General features: G+C 44.8%; 1 protein-coding gene across 2 annotated transcripts in view; it reads left to right on the forward strand.

Annotated features, from left to right (window-relative positions):
* Positions 1 to 327: 327 nt before the first annotated feature.
* Positions 328 to 21,325, forward strand: part of afap1 (actin filament associated protein 1) — a 103,028-nt gene continuing 82,030 nt past the window's right edge. Inside the window, exon 1 of one of the 2 annotated variants that reach the window (XM_021315831.2) lies at positions 328 to 485. In XM_021315831.2, the coding sequence (XP_021171506.2) occupies positions 461 to 485 (25 nt within the window). In that variant the 5' untranslated portion in view covers positions 328 to 460. The remainder of the gene's footprint in view (positions 486 to 21,325) is intronic. The other variant, XM_021315832.2, reaches the window with a different exon arrangement.

Genomic DNA, 21,325 nt, shown 5'->3' on the forward strand with positions numbered 1-21,325 from the left:
TCTAAAGAATATATATCTAATTTCTACACATATTTATGATGATAACACACTGTGATGGACCTGATGTTGAGAAAAATCATGTAATAAATAAATAAATGAATAAAAAGAACATTGGTGTGTATGAAATGGGCCCCATGCAGGGCTTTATGTGCAGTTACACTCCTTTCAGGCAGTGATTTTATGCCACAGCCCTACAGATCTGCGACACGCAACTGACTATCATTATCCTTATCTGTCTATCTTTTTTTTTTTGTTGTTTATTGTTTATTATTATTTGAAACAGATTAGCAGCTTTATTTTCATTCTTTTAACACATGGGATTCCACATGTTCGGGAGCCGCACAGGACCCACCCACCTCCCGCGGCCCGTGATTGGTCCCTGCTGCTGTCATTCCCTGATGGCCAACGCCCCTGCCTCTCCTTTATTGTTGCCGGCCACAGAGCAATATCAAAGTCTGATATGGAAAAGGAGCCCAGCGACAGAGGTAAGGCTGACTACCGCTTTAAAACACATTGCTTCAAGCTGCTTCCATGCTGTTTGCTCCAGAGTGAAGTGGCTGTCAGAGAGCTCAGACAGCTGCTCTGTCTCTGTTAGGATGTGAGGCTCAGTTCATTGAGCCAGAACTGCTGCTGCTGCTGCTGGACCATCTGACCTGGCTGTGTGTTTGAAGCTTTGCCTCACCGCTTGGTTACATTTTCTTTATCTATTTGTTCATTTGTCGTATCTACATCTGCAACATCTGAATCATCTAGATACATGTTCCCCAAACATTTGTTTTTGCATCTATGGAGTCTGTGCTGTAAAGTTTAGAATAGGCCACGGCTTATTTGACAGAGAATACAGGGGGGGGAAAAAAGGCAAATTGAGGCGTTTTATGGGACAAGCTTAGCCGGTGTGAAATACAGTGAGGGGAATGGCAGTGTACACAAAGAGCCATGTGGCTGAGAGGACAGGATGGGAGGAGGAGGAGGAGGAGGAGCAGACAGGCAGTGTCTTCCTCCTCCTGCAGCCTGCCTCTAGCATCAGCAGCCCAGCAGGAGGGAGAAGAATGGGGGAGGAGCACTGACCAGCTGGGTCTCCTTCCAACACCCCTCCTCTGTTGTCTGTTACGGGCCAGAAGTCATCATTGAGTAGTTAACAGCAGGGCTATTATGCCAATGATTGGTTTAATTTCATTGTATTTAACTTTACACAGCTTTATTGTAACTTTAGCAGACTGCTTTTTTTTCTCTTAAGGTTTGTTTGTCCTTAGGAGAAAGCACGGGCATCAGCTTATGTGTCTCTCTCCCACCCGATCCACATTTGACTGCAACTGACTGCAAATAAAAGAGGACATTTAAGCAGCTCAGCCATTTTGGATAGATTAGGTTAATCAAACAATGTGCAGACAACTCTTGACATTGAAATGATTTGGCTGGAACTGATGATAGTGTAAAAATACACGTTGGCTCTGCAAAGGGATTTTAGCCAGGCCTTATGCAGCTGAATGTATTCACCCCTGTTTTTTAGCAAGATATACATATTGCCAATGGAATTTGTGTTAGATAGATGCAGGAAACACAAAATATTTACACCCTTTGAACTTTACCCCATTTCTTCCCATTTTAACTACAAGCTTCAATATATTTTATTGGGATTGTATGTAAAAGACCAACACAAAGCAGTGCAAAACTGTTAAGTGGACGGGAAACATTAAGTGTTTTTTTTTTTTTTTTTTACAAACAATAATCTGAGAAGTCTTTTGCAAATATGTATTCAGCTCACTTTACTCTGAGATCCCTGTATAAAAGTCAGTGTAACCAACTGTTTTCAGAAGTCAGCTACTCAGGTGAAGGCCGAGGACCAAAGCAGACAGGTCAGGGAGAGAGCTTTGGAGAAGTTTACAGCAGAGTTAAGTGGAGTTAAGTATGAGGTTCTTACTGAAACTAGAAGCCACCAGAAAACAGATCATCTAATCCTTTTTGTTGTGACAAAGGGGACAAAAAAAATACAAATACATTACGTTAAATTTAAACATTTTTAAATATTTAAAATGAAGGCAGCAGTACATGTCTTTCAGGGTAATTCAACAACACCAAATGTGTACAAAAAATGGTAAATAGACTGATCTTATATAGCAATTTTTCAGTCATACTCACCACTCAAGGCAACATTCACCCAATTGCACAAACATTCATAAACCAACATGCAGATTGATATGTAACTTGAGCTTAAGTGCCTTGCCCAGGGGCACATCAACATGTGACGGGGGAAGCTGGAATTGAACCCTGAATCCTCCAATTACAAGACAACTACTCAACCCATTGAGCCACAGTCACCCAAAAATTTTTGATTTGATTGATTTCAGGTGAGGTCACAAGTCTGCACAAAGGCTAATAATCTGGACTCTTCATACATTTACTGGATGGGTTTCAGTTAGTCTTTTATCCAAGATGCTCATTTAAATTATTTTCCCTCCTCCTGTTCTTGTCATTTCCCCCTTGTTCAAAGATTTGGAAAACAGTGAACAAACAGTGTCCAGAAATAAAAATCTGTCTGCAATGGCTTGCATGTTTTTAGGCAAAACTTTTGACCAACAAGCAAGAAACTCGGGACACCAAAATAAAGGTTTGACAAGTTTCTTTAGACCAGGTTTCTGACTGTATCTGGGTTTGGGGTGACCATTTCATTCTGGCAGGAGAATGGCTGTACAGTCAGATTACCCAGATCGATAACATGCTTATTTCACCAATCCAACCATGGCTTCCTTTTTAAAGAAACATGTATGTATACATATATACAAGAAAATAATTGCTATTTTCCTCTTTTGTATATTTGTACTAAAATGTCTTAATTGAAAGCAAAGCAGAAGCAGAGTCACATTTCTTGTTGAATGAACCTACTTGGTGATCAAAGCTGATTTTGACAATTACTATCAGTCTTTGATAGCTTCTTGAACTAATCCAAGGACATTGTCCTTGGATCCTGTACTGACATTACGGGTGTGACTTTGCATGTAAATTTAACATAATTCCTGGTGTACATTTCACTTCAGAAGTTGCAGCCAAGTAAAACAAGTAGACGTATTCAGAAGGCTGTCACCCCTTCCCAGTCCGTTCTACGTCTTTTTATACCTCAACAACTCTCTGAAATCTTTTTAGCTCTTGAGTTTGATAGATGGGGGATTAGGTTGATCTGCTTGTTCAAACAGGATGCGATGATAAATGCAATGCTCAACAAACATTTCTTTGTACTGTTCCACCAGTTTACTGAGGAATCTTTCAGCATGAGAGACACAGGTTTGGTTGGCTCTGTCAGGGCTCTCCAACGAGAGTATTCCAACCAATTCATCAACAGCAAGTACAAAAGGCCTTAGCATCACCAATGTGAATAATGTGAGAATTCAATATCGTTGTAGTTCCAGTCGGAACAAGCAGCTTTAGTTGTCCATGTTATTCTCAAAGAGCTGAGAGATCCGTGGAATATGATCTGGCATAGCCTGCTGTAATTAGCCAACATTTCATCTGGATATGTTCTAACAGGATCTGGTATTTGCACAACGGAGTAAGATAAGGGTTATTATCAAGGAAATTGCCCAAAGCCATCTTCAAAATGGCAAAATAACTCTCTCTACCACTGATCAAATTAGTTTGTGCATGAGAAGATTGTCGTTGCGGAGAGACTAGCATGGCTGGTAAACCAGCCCTGGAAACTGGCTGCGCATGCAAGGGATATTTGGAAGTCATTAATTATCAATTCCTTAATCATCAATTCATCAAGTTTAGCATGTAGAAGAGTTAAGCCTATTTACGGGAGCAGGAGTGAATATTTTGGGAGGAGGTTACTCATAAAGGGAAAATGTGGTTACATCATGTAAAGAAGAAGGAGAAAAGGCACATCTATCTCTCCAGTGAGATGAATCTCATCTATGGGGCCCTCTGTGGGTTTAGTGCCTTCAGTCCATGTGGTATGTTGTGGAGTTTGTCTAAAAGGACTGTTTTGTTGGAAAATAAATGTTCTGACCCTTTCAAATGTCCCTAAGTTGTTTTTAATGTCCATCAGTTGTAGGGGGGGGGGGGTGGTACCTAGCCAGTGCTGGTGATAGTGCCAGTCCATCACTGGGCAATAGAAACATACAGGACAGGCAACCACACACACCTGCCAGCTAGAGTAAGGCAAGGCAAAACATTTTATATAGCACATTTCAGTTCAAAGACAATGCAAAGTGCTTTACACTGTACCTGAAGAGCACCCACGGCTGCACAGGGTGGACATGCAAACTGTGCAGAAAGACCCCAGTCAGAGGATTCAAATCCAGGACCTTCTTGTTGCAAGGCAATCATGCTACGAGCTGTGGCATCATGCACAACAGCTTCCAATATGTTTTCTATTCTATAATTCTGCAGATGTGTTCTTTATTTCAATCTCCCCAGTCTAATGTGTATGGATCAGTCCCACTCTTTAGGCTGGAAAGGAAGGCTGGACAAGTTTCTGTAAACTTGTCAAAAAAAATTGTGTCAATTTCGGATATTTGTTTTTTAAAAGCTCTTTCAAACCCTGCATCACTTTCCTTCTACTTCACAGTTATGTGTTGCTTTGTGCTGCTCTGTATCATAAAAACTACAAACTAAGTTTGTAACGTGATCAAATTTGACAAAATATGAATGTTTCCCCAGGGATTTATGAAATCTGATGCAAACTGAACATTTCAAATATGAAGTGAAACCATTTCTGTAAAAGGCAATTTTTTTGCACTGTTATTGTGGATTGGATTCCTCATACCAATGCTGCTAAGAGACACAAAAATAACCCAAAGTTTTTTTAGAAACCCAAATGGTTGGTTGGCTGCAGCCAGCACTGATTTAACCTAACAGATAACAGGACCTGCTGAACAGTGCTCTTCTCCTCTGCAGCTTTGACAGACACATACTGGACAAGGAGATATTTTTCTATTTTTCAGTGCTGAACATTCTACCTTAGCTGACCTGAGTTCAAACTGAAACCTTAAACATCTTCAAACGTGTGCAACCTATTGTTTGTTCCTTTCCCAAAGGAACAAACAATAGGTGTGTGTGTGTGTGTGTGTGTGTGTGTGACCTGGTATTTGTTATTTCTGTAAAAGGCCAGGAAAGTTTCTCCACAGTGGACAATAGACAATGGTAGGCAGGCAGATTGTATACATCCTGTGGGTCTGTGTACAGGATGGAGCTGTCCAAACCAACAGCATAACCTGCAGTGTGTGTGTGTGTGTGTGTGTGTGTGTGTGTGTGTGTGTGTGTGTGTGTGTGTGTGTGTGTGTGTGTGTGTGTGTGTGTGTGTGTGTGTGTGTGTGTGTGTGTGTGTGTTCTTGTACTTGCAACTGAGCGAGAAAATGATTTGCTCATTTTACTAGTAAAGTGAGCACCTTTTTTCGGTCCTCACTTTCTTTCTGGGCTCGGGGTCTGGTTTAGGACTAAGGTTTCAATTAGGTTTATGTTAAGGTTAGGAAAATGTTAGGGTTAGGTTGTCCTCCTCTGTGGCAGAGTCATCAGAGAACTTCGGAGGGTGACAACCTGGTGAGGTGATGGAGATCTCTGCAGTGTAGAAGGCGAACAGAAACGGTGCGAGCACAGTGCCCTGCGGTGCTCCCATTCAGACTAGCTTTTTAGAGAGACAGCCCTGTGTTCTCACATACTGCGGTCACTCAGTGAGATAATCCAGTATCTACGTTGGCAGGTGGTGGTCCACTCCTGATTACTCTACTTTGTCCTTCAGAAGTCGTGGTTGGATGGTTCTCTTTCATAGCATTCGTTTCGTGTCTCACTATGGGGAACGCCTCCTGCGTGACCTCATCAGAAGCTCAAATGACATTACGCCAGCCCCGATTGGCTGGCAAAAGTGACAGTCTATGTCAGGAGGGGATGGGACCCTCCTCCTATATAATAGGCCGACATAGCTTCACTCGTCATTCAAAAACCTCTTCTCGCTTCTCACAGAGGCAACAACTGTCCACCTGGGCGCAGAGCTTAACGGTCCACAGAATTGGGTGCGCAACTCAAGTCAACGGGCGCTCCGCTCCTGGACGTACGGTTGTCGGAGAGAAAGAGTAGCAATACTCTTCTATCTGCTTAGTAGAAATACTAAAAAGAGAAAACTCCGGGGAGTAGCAATACTCCTTTAACACGAAGTATCACTACTTCAGACACGAGGTTTCGCTAGCATCGCGGCTACCTGGTAGCAATACCTGATAGCCAAACCAACTAGCAACCTCGCGGGTAGTAATACCTGAGGTGTACAGAGTAGCAATACTTTGTACATCCCGCTAGCTTCTGTCCCCCAGTAGCTGCACAAGCTCCTAGGGATACACACCACGCTAGCCACCCATAGCCCCAATAGCTAACCATGGCTACGGCTATAAACCCCAACGACGGGGGTAACGGCACGAGACTTTGTCCCTGCGGCAAAAAGATCTCAAGCTGGGACACTCACCCTGTGTGTGCGGCGTGCCTGGGTTTACACCATGCCCAGGTTGCGTTGACGTCCACGGATGAGTGCATCCACTGCGCAGCCTTTCCCCGCAAGCTGCTTCGCCGCCGGCTGGCCCGCCAGGCCAACCTGTCAGGGGGCGACCCGCTGATGAACGAAGCAGCCGCGGCGCAGGAAGGTGCGGACATGCCTGAGGTGTTGGCTGCCACACCTGGCCCGAGCTGGGCGGACGCAAGCCCCCAGCTCCTAGCCCCCGTTTCCCCGCTGCATGCGGTGGACGAGGATGACATGGGCGCTGCCGCTTCCTACATGCCGGGAGGAGATGCGGACTATGGGGACGACGAGTCGGCAGGCTCGGAGCTCCTGATGTCCGATGATGACGAGGAAGACTCCATCTTCCTCAGCAGTGCGAGCGGGGCTGCAAAGCCCCCCGCTGCCGACGGAGGTGAACAACCTCCGCCGTCATCTCCTCTAGATATGGACATGCAGGACATGTGCAAACGTGCGGCTGTCAGGCTCAACATCGCGTGGCCAGCTGTCCAAGCGGAGGTTGTGAAATCTCGCTTTGACGGAAAGAAGCTGCCAAAAGCGAAAAAGACGGGGAAACAAGTCCTGCCCATCTTCCCGGAGCTACTGGATGAGTTGGCGATCACGTGGAAGAATAGGCCGTACAGTGAGAAGCATCCCATCGCGGGAAGCTCCCTGTTGGACTGTGACGGGATGGAATCCCACGGCGTGCGCCAGATGCCGCCGATAGAGCCGGTGGTTGCGACCCACCTTCACCCGAAGACGTCCTCCTCGGCTCCGTCACTGCCCGCAAAGGCAGACCGCTTCCAGTCTAGCCTTACTGACAAGTGCTACAAGGCGGCGGCTCTGTCGACGAGAGCCCTCAACGCCTCCTCGATGCTGATGGCCTACCAGGCCGAGCTGGAGGAGGACATGACCAACAGACCAGACTCCGCTCTGTGGGAGGAAATCTGTGTCATAACGGACCACGTCCTCCGTCTCCACAAAGTTGCCATACAGGCTACGGGGAGAGCCATGGGTCTCATGGTTCTCCAGGAGAGGGCGCGCTGGCTCGGGCTCACCAACCTGGCAACCAAGGAGAAAGAGGAGCTCCTTGACACACCCGTCGTCCCCCAGGGTCTCTTCGGTGCTGCTGTCACCAGCATGCAGAAGAGATGTGAGGAGAAGAAACGGGATGATGAGGCGCTGAAGCTCTGCCTGCCGAGGAAACCTCTGCCGGCGGCTCCAGCAGCGCCGCGCCAGTCCTACGCGCAGGCTGCATCTCGCCCCATCCCTGCTTTCAGGATCCCCAAGGTGCCTAAAGCGCAGGCAGCGACTCAGGCCCCCAGAGGTCCCAAGAGTCCATGGGCTAGGAAGCAATCGCCTCAGCCCAGCCCTCTGACAGCACCTCCGCCGCCTCCACCTGCCGCCGCGTTGGGAAGGCGGAAGAAGCGGACAGCCTGACAGCCTCTCCTCAGGGGAAAAGCGAGCCCGTTCTGCCCCGTTCCTGGGCTGCTCGTTCCCCACCCAGCTCCGTTCCGGAGCCAGTTCAACGGGACTCGTTCCACACAGAATGCATGGCCGGGATGGGCATTCATGTTCCGGTGCCCACCCCAGGAAAAAGACAATGTTTGCAGTGTTGTTGCGCAAATGTGTTTCCCTCGCATTCTGTAACAAATATGTCCCGACGAGCGCATCCGGCCTGCGTGCCAAGGGCGCCGTCAAATGTGTTCGTGACAATAAAGAGAAAAGATATGTTGAAAAACAAATCAATCCTTTCTGTCATAACGCAGCCTGCGGGGAACAGCGTCCCCGCAGCTGTGACAACACAGTCCACCCGCGCGCACCCGCGCGCGCTGGTGCCGTCTGCCCGCGCGCACCCGTGCGCGCTGGTGCCGTCCGCCCGCGCGCACCCGTGCGCGCTGGTGCCGTCCGGGCGCGTATGTTGCATGCCACAACCCGGACAAGGCGCCCACAAGGCGGCGGGGACGGAGTTGCCGGTCAGCCCCCTCTCGCTGCACGGCGAGAGCTGGGCTGCCTGCACGCAGTCAAAGTGGGTGCTAAGAACGATAGAGAAGGGCTACAGGCTACAATTCAATGTCGCTCCGCCCCTTTTCAAGGGAATAATATACTCCCATGCTCAAGGCGAGTCCGCCAATATTCTTCTGGAGGAAATTTCCTCTTTGAAGAAGAAAGGAGCTATAAGGGTAGTTCCGCCCGGGGAATCCCACAGCGGCTTCTACTCAAGGTATTTCCTAGTCCCCAAAAAGGGCGGGAGGGGGCGGAGACCCATTCTGGATCTCCGTGCCCTAAACCGCTGTTTAAGGAAATACAAATTCAGGATGTTGACACACACGTCTCTGCTGCGGTTCGTGCGAGCAGACGACTGGTTCACATCAATAGACCTGAAGGACGCGTATTTTCACGTCCCCATATACCCCCCTCACAGGAAATATCTGAGATTTGCCTTCGAGGGGATATCGTACGAGTATGTGGTCCTGCCTTTTGGTCTGTCCCTGAGCCCAAGGGTGTTTGTAAAATGCACCGAGGCGGCAGTGTCTCCACTGAGAGAGCGGGGCATCCGAGTGGCGACATACATAGACGACTGGCTAGTGGCAGCCCCCACATGCCAGGAGGCGGCTCATCATACAGGTGTTCTTACACAACACCTCATGAGTCTGGGGTTTCAGATAAATGTGGAAAAGAGCACACTGATTCCCACTCAGCGAATTACTTATATTGGGCTCACTCTGGACTCTCTCCAGGCCAAGGCATCATTGTCCATGGAAAGAGTGGAGGCAATGCGTGCCAGTCTAGCGCTGTTTGGCAGGGGCAACATAGTTTCCCTCAAACAATGCCAAAGACTTTTAGGCCTGATGGCCTCCTCTATAGTGGCTATTCCTCTCGGACGGCTGTATATGAGAGGCATTCAGCGATGGGTAACCTCTCTGGGTCTGAACCCCCACCGACATGGCCATCGCAGGGTGAGGGTCTCAACAGAATGCTCACTTGCACTGCGGCAGTGGAGGAGCCCAGGTTTCCTGACACAGGGTGTCGCTATGGGAACCATTCAGGCAAGGAAAGTGATCACCACCGACGCCTCCCTGATGGGCTGGGGTGCCACTCACGAGGGGAGAGCGGTGAATGGGAGATGGCATTCTCACATGCGTTCTGCCCACATAAACTGCCTGGAGCTGCTGGCTGTTCACCTGGCTCTGAAACATTTCCTCCCTTGGCTAAGGGGTCACCATGTCTTGGTGAGGACGGACAACTCCACGGTAGTGGCTTACATCAACAGACAGGGGGGGCTACGGTCCCCCCAGTTGCACATGCTGGCACACAGACTGATAGTCTGGAGCAGCAAGCACCTACGGTCACTGAGGGCAACTCATGTACCGGGTGTTCTGAATTACGGGGCAGATCTGCTGTCCAGGGGAAACCCACTGTATGCAGACTGGATGCTTCACCCCCAAGTGGTGAGTCAGATATGGTCACGGTTCGGTCAGGCGACCGTGGACATATATGCAACAGTGGAGAACGCTCAGTGCCCTCTGTTCTTCTCCCTGCACGACCAGAGGGCTCCACTGGGCGTGGATGCACTGGCACACAGGTGGCCGAAGACCCTCCTCTATGCGTTTCCCCCTGTAGCTCTCATTCCCCCGACTCTGGCCAGAGTGAGGGAAGGGGGTCTGACTATGATCCTGATAGCCCCACGTTGGCAAGGAAAGCACTGGCTGGCAGAGATTTTTCAACTTCTCTCCAGCCCACCTTGGCCGTTACCACTACGCAGAGATTTACTGTCTCAGGCACGGGGGGAAATATTCCACCCCCACCCAGAGAGGCTAGCTCTGTGGGCCTGGCCCGTGAGTGGTTCAACCTGAACACGGTGGAGCTCCCTAATAGCGTTATTAACACTATTCAGTGTGCCAGAGCCCCCTCAACTCGGTCACTGTATGATAACAAGTGGCGCGTGTTTGAGAATTGGTGCGCAGGGTCACAGGCTGTACCTTTTCAGTGCTCTGTGACAGTGGTTCTGTCTTTCCTACAGGACCTTATTGAAAAGCGTAAAGCTTTCTCAACCATCAAGGTGTACCTGGCGGCTATTTCTGCTTGCCATATTGGCTTTGAAGGACAGACAGTGGGTCAACATCCTTTGGTGTGCCGATTCATGAAAGGAGCACGTCGTATGTTGCCTACATCTAGACCATTGGCGCCATCCTGGGATCTTCCCACGGTACTGGATGCGCTCTCTTGTTCCCCGTTTGAACCCCTGGAACAAGCAGAGTTGAAACCGTTGTCCCTGAAGACTGCCTTATTGCTCGCTTTGGCCTCAGCTAAGCGCATAGGTGAGATTCATGCACTCTCTACACATCGAGCATGCATCAAGTTTTCTAAAGGGAATGCTAGGGTCAGTCTGCGGCCTAACCCGGCCTTTATTCCAAAGGTGGTTGGCTCGTGCTCCCCCATAATACTGGATGCTTTTTACCCTCCGCCTTTCTCCTCTGAGGAGCAAAGGCGTCTACACACTCTCTGTCCAGTTCGCGCATTGCTGATCTATCTGGACAGAACGAGTGGTTTTAGACAGGGTGACCAGCTGTTTGTGTCGTGGGCGAAACCACACATGGGAAAGCCGGTGTCTAAGCAGCGCCTTTCCCACTGGATAGTGGGGGCTATTGCACTTGCATACACAAGCAAGGGCCTCCAGCCTCCTGCTGGTCTCCGGGCACATTCCACTAGAGGTCTAGCAACCTCCTGGGCTCTTTTTAGGGGAGTCTCTATTCAAGAGGTGTGTTCAGCTGCATGCTGGGCGTCACCCCACACATTTGCTAGATTCTATAGTTTGGATGTCACGGCTCCGACTATGGCACATTCGGTCCTCAGTACTGGTTCTTCTCTGAGTGCAGCTTCTCCAGAGTGAAGCATCAGTGGGGACAGTTGTCATCTTGACAGGCATGTCTGGCAATCCGGGAGTCAGTATTTTCCCCATAGTGAGACACGAAACGAATGCTATGAAAGAGAACTTAAGGTTATGGATATAACCCCGGTTCTCTGATTAGCATGAGTGAGTGTCTCACCAGACCACCCTCCTTGCTATGAAGCGAGGAAGAGGTGAGCTTGTTTTGAATGACGAGTGAAGCTATGTCGGCCTATTATATAGGAGGAGGGTCCCATCCCCTCCTGACATAGACTGTCACTTTTGCCAGCCAATCGGGGCTGGCGTAATGTCATTTGAGCTTCTGATGAGGTCACGCAGGAGGCGTTCCCCATAGTGAGACACTCACTCATGCTAATCAGAGAACCGGGGTTATATCCATAACCTTAAGTTTTGAAAGCGCAAAAAATAAATAAAAAATAAAAATCGAAGAACACCATTCTTACAGTGCTTGAAGGTTTCTTCAAGTGGGTCAGAGGTCGGTGTAGCAGAAAGTTGATTGCAACATTCACCCCGATGCCAGGCTGGCAGGCAAACTGCAGTGGACCCAGTAAAGACTCCAGCAGGGGGCGAAGATGGTTGAGAACCAATCTCTTGAGGGTCTTCAGCAGATGTGATGTTAATGTTACCTGCATGTAGCTGTTGAATTCAAGTAAAGCAGCATTTTTCCAGTAATCTTACTCTTCCTCCATCATGACTCAGAGCTCACCCTCATCCTATTATGCCACCTAGTGGTGAACAATGAAATTCAACTGCATTACCTGTTTGATCTCCTGAACAATAAAATACATCACTGAACATTAACTTTCATCAACTGCCTCTGTATATGATATCATAAGCATACCCTTAACTGTAGTTACCTAAACACTCAAAACCAAACCAAATATTTAAACAGTAAAGATACATTCCATAGCTCTTACATTTGAATTTACTGTGTAACAACATTACCACATGCAAAGTACAAAACCAGTTGTTTTTAACAAGCCTAAGATAAGTTCACCTGAATCTTAAAATGTAAGACACAACCACTTATTTATTTGTTTAACCCGGTTGGAAATCCTTTAACCTCGCAGGTTAAATAACAACTCTTGCACTCTTTCTTTGAACTATAAAGTCATTGTTTTCTGTTTTTGATGTTTTGGGTGGGATGTCTGCTAAATAGCATGACCTCCTGCCAACATTCCACCTCTTATTGTCTCTGAGTGAATAAGCACTTCCTCCAATCTGCTTTTCAACAGACAATAGTGGTGTGTACTTTGATGGGCCTTTTAAGACCTAACCCTAACCAGGTCTCCATGTCTGTACATTAGTTTCTTCTATCATCCATGACGATATCAGTGTACACTTTTGAGTTATCCTGATTTGTTCCACTGTCTCTTGGACCATAGTACATTTTTGGCTGCTTTCTAGAGTCTGGAAGTCTGGGGTGTCGCTCTGTAATTTTGCAGGAAATCTGTCACAGACACTTTTCTGCATGTGTTCGGTAGTCAGGATACTCTCTAGGAACTCAATTTTTCCACTATATCATTGCAATGTAGATTGTAAGCTCTGGTAAGCAGATGACATATTCCCCTTTCCGCACAAAAAATCTACAAAGGAAATGGAGAGGAACTGTGGCCCTCCGTCAGTCACTATCTAGTCAGGGTTCCCTTCTCTGCTTGAAATGGAGAAACATAATAATAGCATCAATAGTTATAATGTGCGAGAAACAACCTATGGCTATTTACTGTAATAGTCCACAAAAAACTTTAAGTAATCTACAAGATGAAGAAGCAGTTTCACAGGGACTCACGTGTCTAGAGACACTTTTTTTATTGTTTTTTTGTCCGCTCATCAGGCTGGTGAGGAGCAGGAGTTGTTCAAGTATCCCTCAGTACAGCTTGTATTAGTTACACTTCTGTGGAAAAGTTGGTGGTATTCAGAGGCCAGCTCTAAGGTGGAAAAGAAAGAAGTGTCTCTGAGCTCACTCAAAAGTTAAAAAGCAAATAACGCATTGCGTTTGCACATACAAGTTCGAACATTTTGGCTACCAAACAAACTCCGCTGTCACTGTAATATGTGTGGAGTGCAGGTAGCAAAAATGAAGGCTCACAGGCTTTGGTTTTTAGGCTTTAAGCCTTAATGTATGTGCCGTACAATGACCAATGCATTTTGTGCCATGTTCAATTGCTCTAATATGGACTTTAAAGGCTTTAACGGTGGCGGAAATAAACGAGCCAGACGAACGCAAAAGATGGACTAAAAGTGTAGGTTTTTGTACACATTTCTAATCATCACTATGTAGGTTATTTAATCTTAAAACCAAGGAAGTTGTCAGGCTCAGATTGGCTGCCCTGTGGGCAATAGCCAACAGAAGAGAGTAAAGAAACATGGAATCAGCCTGACATAAATGTTGTTTTGCTTAAATATTTCAAATGTGTCCAGGAATAACAGAAAAAAGGTGATAAATATAGTAGATGAACTATGAATTAGTGGAATTATATGCCATCGTATCACTTCACTCACGTTAATGTGGCCAAAACTACGCTTTATTCAGGGTTATTGGGTTTTGTTGGCAGTTTCTTAGGGATAACACGTCACAAAGGATTACAGAAATATATTATAATATATAATATATAAGTTTTACAGTAACACCTGATATTGCCTTTAAAACTACACCAATATATTCCTCTTTATCATCACAGTAAGGTGCGCTGTCTAAAAGTATTCATTCAAGCACATATCCCCATGCCCTGAGGCATCTCGAGACCGTCAACCCGTACGGTTGTTCAGAAGTGCTTTTGGGTGGCTGAGAAGCACCACGGCTGGTCATGGACCTAGAACCTAGAACAGGCCCATCTCAAACCTCCCCTTTATCAGTAAGATTATTGAAAAAGCTGTATTTCAACAATTGAACACCTTCTTAACTACGACCAGCCGCTTTGACGTTTTCCAGTCAGGTTTCAGTGCTCACCACAGTACAGAGACCGCCCTTATCAAGGTTTTTAATGACATCCATATAAATACAGACTGTGGAAGAACCACAGTGCTGGTTCTATTGGACCTCAGTGCAGCATTTGATACTGTCGATCACTCCATTCTGTTAAAGCGCTTGGAGAACTGGGTCGGTCTCTCTGGTACAGCTCTCAACTGGTTTAAATCCTACTTAAAGGACAGGGAATTTTTTGTATCAGTAGGTAACTTTACATCAAAGATGACAAAAATTACATGTGGGGTTCCCCAAGGATCCATCCTGGGTCCCCTCCTTTTCAATATCTACATGCTCCCTCTAGCTCAGATCATAAAAAAAACCATCAGTTACCATAACTATGCAGACGACACACAGCTCTACATCACCATGTCACCAGGTGACTATGAACCAGTTCAAGCACTGAATAAATGCCTAGAAGAAATGAATATGTGGATGTGCCAAAATTTTCTTCAACTGAATAGAAACAAAACTGAAGTAATAATTTTTGGACCAATAGAGGAAAGATCAAAAGTTAGCACACAGCTCCAGCTGCTTCAGCTAGGAACCACTGATCAGGCCCGAAATCTGGGAGTAGTGATGGACTCAGACCTGAACCTTCAAAAGCATCTAAAGACAATTACAAGGTCAGCTTTCTATCACCTGAAGAACATTTCTAGGATTAAAGGACTGATGTCTCAGCAGGATCTGGAAAAACTAATGCATGCGTTTATTTTTAGTCGAATTGATTACTGCAACGGTGTTTTCACAGGTCTGCCTAAAAAGTGGATCAGACAGCTGCAGCTGATCCAGAACGCTGCTGCCCGCGTCCTCACTAAGACAAAGAAAGTAGAGAACATCACCCCAGTTCTAAAGTCCTTACACTGGCTCCCTGTATCTCAGAGAATAGACTTTAAAATACTTCTGTTAGTCTATAAATCCCTGAATGGCTTAGCACCTAAATACATCACAGACTTGTTATCAGTGTATCAACCCTCCAGACCACTCAGGTCTTCTGGCTCCAGCCTTCTCTGCAGAACCAGAACCAGAACCAAACACGGAGAAGCAGAATTATTTCCTATGTTCCACTTATCTGGAACAAACTTCCAGAAAACTGTAAAAGTGCGGAAAGCCTGAGTTCTTTTAAATCAAGATTAAAAACACATCTGTTTAAAATTGCCTTTGACTGTTCTAGTTAAACAGTTTTACTGTTTAATGTTCTTTTTTTATTTCTACATTCTATCCCTACTTGCTTTTATTCTATTTTCTATCTACATTTTATTATTTTGCTATATCTTAATCATGTAAAGCACTTTGTATTGTCTTGTACTGAATTGTGCTATATAAATAAATTTGCCTTGCCTTGCCTTGCCTAGAACTTGCCTCCAGCCCCTTCACCCCTTATTGAAGAAAATACATGTCTCTCCCTCATCTTGGAAACAAGATGGCAGCACCTATGTTACAGGTGTAGCTGTAGCTCTTTTTATCTATGTGCTGCTTTCTTGTACCTATACTGACACCAGTCAGTATAGGTACATGGTCTAGATTTAGCACGGCCCGGATGTGTCTGGCATGGTCCAGTTCAGTTTGCAATCCATTTACACTCGAAAGTTATCTCAGTTATCTAGCTCGGACTGGTCTCAGCACGGTAAAAAAAGGGTTGTGTAAACCAGGGTTATCAGTTTAATATGCTCGGTTTATATGCTCACAGGGCATAGGAAAGGAATATAAGATATTGGGGTAATAAACGCAACATTTAGGCTATCACCTCACTTAAAGTGTCAACACAAATGTTAATCCCCCCACCCCACACACACACACACACACACACACACACAGAACCCCTAACTAATACAAGCGTTTTGATAAACAGGCATTTTCTGCTACATATACATCTCTCGTCAACATGCCAACAGAGTTATTAAATACATTTTTAGCCATAGAGATTTTGAAACAAAATAATCTGATTTAAAGACAGGATGATACATTTTTTACTATGCTTACTTCTTAACTTGTGAACTATGTTTCCAGCTGTATCTTAGAAAAAGATTTTTTCCTGTGTTATTTTTTTAATCCTTCTTCTTTGTCCAAGCAGTACAAAAAAACACAACATACGCATTGGATCAAATACTTACTTCCCCTACAGTAAATGTGACTGCTGAACGTACTTGGAACTACTTTTACTCATGTAATATCTTATGCATTTTTAATACTTTTATTATGTTCTGTGTTTTTCCCTTATTTTCCTGATATGCCCAATTGTTGTGGGTGTATTACATTAAATCCAAAATCCTTATGAAAGCATTGGCAGTAGTGATGTGATAAAACAGCTAAAGGCTTTGGGTAGAAAAGGGTACTTTTGCCAGTGACAAAAATGAGCAGGTAGAAGAAGTCATGTAATAAGAACAGACAAAGGTAAACAAACAAAGACTGGTGTCCAGATGAGAACAGAAACACAGCTGGGTTTTTGTGGTCCCCGTGACTGCTCCAGGGCCAGTGGTGTCTGGCATTTCCACTCACTTTTACTGGGGCAGGCGTAAGACGCCTTCATGCTAACTTTCCCACCTGCGTGCCAAACCACCCCTTGGCGCTTTCTTTATCTGTGAGGACAACATTAGGCATGGGTTTTTGAGCCTTGGTGAGGGTGTCAAACCCAAGACACGAGACCCAACAGCCCTCTGCATGGCAATATAGTAAAGAAGGAGGGCGAAGTGATCGTTGCTCTCCATTCGGCCTCCTCCATCCCTTCTGCTTCTGGAGTCAGTGGAAAGCGGTGAAGTAATTTCAGTTCATTCCTTCGCCGGATCCTCCAGGACACGTTGGAGCATGTGGTTTTGATTTTGTGCGCATGTAATTCCTCAGCCATGGAGAATACTGTTGCCTCCCTGTCAGTTAAAAAGGTTTAAAATGTGGCTGATTGGTTTTATCTTTATCCTAAAATAAACAGCGTTTCATAAATGAATCCCCTCTTTCATGGGCCTAATTTAAGTACTTTATCCTATTATTTCTTAAACTGCACCAATGGTGTTTTGTTCCTTTTTAGCATGTAGCAACTGTTCATTGTTGCAACATGCTCATCCAGAAGGAGTAAATGCTGCAACGCAAGGACTTGGAGTCAAGGACTGTATGCATCATAGAAAGAAAAAGCTATTTGAATAATAAACTGAATTTGACTGCATTGTTTAAGAACTGGGATAATTTGGAATCTGTAAGGTGTGATTGAGGAATTTTTGTTGCTTTATAAAATCAAGATAATCAGGGTAATTTGGAACTGCTGGAGGAGTTAACAGGAGGACTATGTGGAACTGAAATAATTAAAATAGGGAGCTGAACACAAACAAAACTAAAAGAGGGAAACAGTAATACTGAAGAAATTCAAAGCATTTGTCATTGTACATGTCCACAACAAAAATGACTGTATACCCTACAGCTTTTAAAAAAAAAAAAAAATACACACACACACACCAACAACAAACACACACACACACACACACTTTTAAAAATGAAAAATGTAGAAGAATTAAAAAACTGAACACAAAAAATATGAAACTCAACAAAAGCAATGGACTCAAACTATGGCAAAACTCTAAAGGCAATGATAAACAATTGGATGTCAAGACCTAACATTAGTACAAAATTCAGAAATGATATACATACATAAATACATAAACACAAATCAAAACCAAAATACCCAAGGATCATGACAACTCCATCGCTTTTCAGTCAGACATTCTCCACAGCATCAGGACCAATTTATTTGTCCTCTGAATGGGAGAAAGTTAACTTTCAGGCACAAGTCCATCCAGCTGGATTCAGACACTAAGGTGGAGATTGTCTTTAACAAAAAAAAAAAAAGCAAGACTTTATTCTAAGTTTTCTAAGTATTCTTTTGTTTTTCCATGGTGACTTTGAATGTGGACACAAACATGCAAGTTCACAGGTTAGTGAGTTTATTCAATTAGGTATGAGAGAATGGCAAGGGAGACCAAGAGAGTGCTGGTCTCCCACTCTGGACAGTGGGACAGATAATAGAGTATTAGGCACTGACAGCATGTAGGAAGGTGGGTAGAGCGCGGCGAAGGCAGACTAACGGGTTGGTGGTTGGTTGAAGCCCGGGGAGGCGGTGAAGCAGTACAGAGAGAGCCGAGGCTGGCAGACAGAGATGGTTTGTGGCGAACAGCTGCTGGTGGAGCATGTTCGCCACAAGCCAGAGCGCACAGATCTGAGTACCTGAAATGGGAAATCTTTTGTCCAAGGAAGAAACAATTAGCAGGGAGAAGCAGTGGTTCATGCAGGTCACATCCTCCATGGCCAGCAAATGGTTCTGTTGCATCTTCCCTCAGTCATTTCATCCAACCAAGCTGCCAAAAACTGCTTGGAACCATAAAAAAAAGTATTTTTTACATACTGTCACTTTAGCAGAAACAGAGAAGGAGTATTTCAAGGTCTGCTGCAGATGTGGGACTGATTCTCGGCAAGCACACAAAACAATCCCAATTTAAGAATGCTACACATTCAAGGTTTCATTGGATAAGACGTAGCAAAGTGAAAATACAGAAGCACTCACAAACACCAGGAAAGCCTGAATACCAAGCAGAGAGACAGGATAGTGAGAACACAATAAAGGGTAAAACTGTCTGAACTATGGAGGGTTATTGAGGAGCCTCTAGGGTATTACTGTTAAGTTGATCTAACTTTAGCAGTCTGCCAGTGTTACAGTTCATCTTGGATAAAGACCACAGGTCCATATGCAGTTTAGGAAAGCACATCATGCAACGTTATGTGTTTTGCAGAAAAAATGAATCTTCAATACACAGACACTTCCTTTGAACAAATTGAAACCTTGTCCAGATTGCAAACTATTTAGTGGATTTTATTGTCATTTATTATTGATTAGCTTCTTTATGATTTTGGTATTATATTTTTAGTTAGATTTGCAAGCAACTGTCCACTGTGATTACACACTTATTCAGAAAGAGTGAATGTTGTGTGTAGACACCTGATGCCATCTGTTGTGTTTCCTTAGAAAACATTTTAACAAATCTGTATGTATGATTTGATTGAACTGACTTTGTAAAACACCTTGAGATGACATCCGTTGTGAATTGGTGCTCTATAAATAATATGTAATTCAATATGATTTATTTCCTGTGTTCCTTCCTCTCAGCCCTTGTTAATCATTCCTGTCTTCCTCAGTTCTCTCAGCCTTTATTTGTCTCAACTATTGCTCATACTCATCTGATTGCTCTCACCTGCTCTCCATGACTTGTCTCCTTACTTTCCCCTGTATATAACTGCCTGTGTTTTCCCCTCTCATTTGCTGGTTTCTCCTGTTGTGCTTCCTCATTAGGTTGTTCTGTTGCATGCCTGTTGCTCCTTTGCAATCTGCTTTAAGTTCCTGCCTACTGGTATGTTCAATGTTCGTTAACTCCAAGTGTGGTGTTAGTTTCTCTGATTTTCATTATCAAATCCTCCACCTACCGCCTACTCTCCTGAAGTTCTGCCTGCCCTTCAGTCTAACTCCAACACTCAGTCTTTGACAAATTCAGTTTATCTACACAGCGGCAACTCACAACACTATCTCAAGCATGTGTTGTGAGTTGGCATACATTAGCAAACTCTGTGGAGGAAACCATTGGCAAGAACCATGGTTGTATCATCATGCGTGCATCTACGCGTGCGTGTGTGTGTGTGTGTAAGTGTGTGCACCTGTGATGAATAAGGTTTACTCCCAGATTTTCATCCGTGACAGCAGAAGGAAGCGAGGAAGAGCCGTATCAGTGTAGTGAGTATATCCTATAACCTACAAAAAAATGTTTTTGCTGCTATCAAAGTATTCGGAATTGCACTTAAAAGTAACAAAAACAAAAGTACAATTTTAACTCTGTGAGGAAAACTTTGGAGCAGACAGATCATAGTCTCGTTTCCCTTTTCCGCTTCTGTCCCCCACACAACACTGCAGTCCCTGCAAAGGCAGAGAGAAGCTGTGCTTTATTTTAATTTATTTATACCAACAGGAGTACAATAGAGTAGAGCCCAGTGGTGTGGCCCTCTCAGCTCTGCACCCTGTTGGAATAAGGCAGGGCCTAAGGAGCTGTAAGGCCTTCAGCTAATTTAGTTGTGCATTCTCCATCCTGTTTCTCCAGAGTCCAGACGAGTGGCAGGAAATGGATACCGCTTCTCTGCATTTGTCTGTTTGACCTATGCTGTCTTCTTGCCCCTGCATTTTTCCTCACAACTTCCCCTTACGTCATTGGGCTGATTTACTCAAACTGCCCCTAGCATATGGAAACGCGTCAAACTTAAAAACTTTAAATCCTGGAACTTGCAATGGAAAGGAGGGCTCATGTGTATCTGGTGAGTTCTGCCTTTTGCATTGAGTTTAAAAAGACTTCTCCTTTTTGGCCAGTTGTTTATTGTTGCACACTCAGTGGAACATGAAAAACGTTATGCTCGTAGTTCAGCTAAGCTCTGTGTTTTAATCACAGGTACAGCATGAGGCAAACTGACCAAATATCAAACTGTATCATGCTTTCCATCCCTAAACAATTCTATAAAACAAAAATCATACAGGCCAGACACCAACTGAAACACTGACTACTAGACACCAGGCAAAATACTTAGTTTACCCCCAAACCTTTTTTTTTTACTAAGAATCTGCACACATGGATGTCTGATAGTACTGTCTATATGTCCTGGTTATTATCATGACAAATTACTGCACAAAGCCATCTGTTTGACACTCATATTCAATGAGTGGACTCGACTTCAATTTCAAATCCGTATTGCTATTGGTTCAAAAGATGTTGTGACGTCACCCAGAAAAACTGACGCCAGTAGCTCTGCTGCTGTGGGGTATAAAAGAGTCTCCGTCTCATACATTTCTCCGTAGCAGCCTGGAGTAGGAATAGTCAGCTATATGATCTATCTATTGATTTTCAAGTTAGTGGTTAACCCTATTAGCGTAGCATTCCATTATTTATTTTGCATTTAT

The sequence above is a fragment of the Fundulus heteroclitus genome, chromosome 14 (genome assembly GCF_011125445.2).
Source record: "Fundulus heteroclitus isolate FHET01 chromosome 14, MU-UCD_Fhet_4.1, whole genome shotgun sequence".
Lineage (NCBI taxonomy): Eukaryota > Metazoa > Chordata > Actinopteri > Cyprinodontiformes > Fundulidae > Fundulus > Fundulus heteroclitus.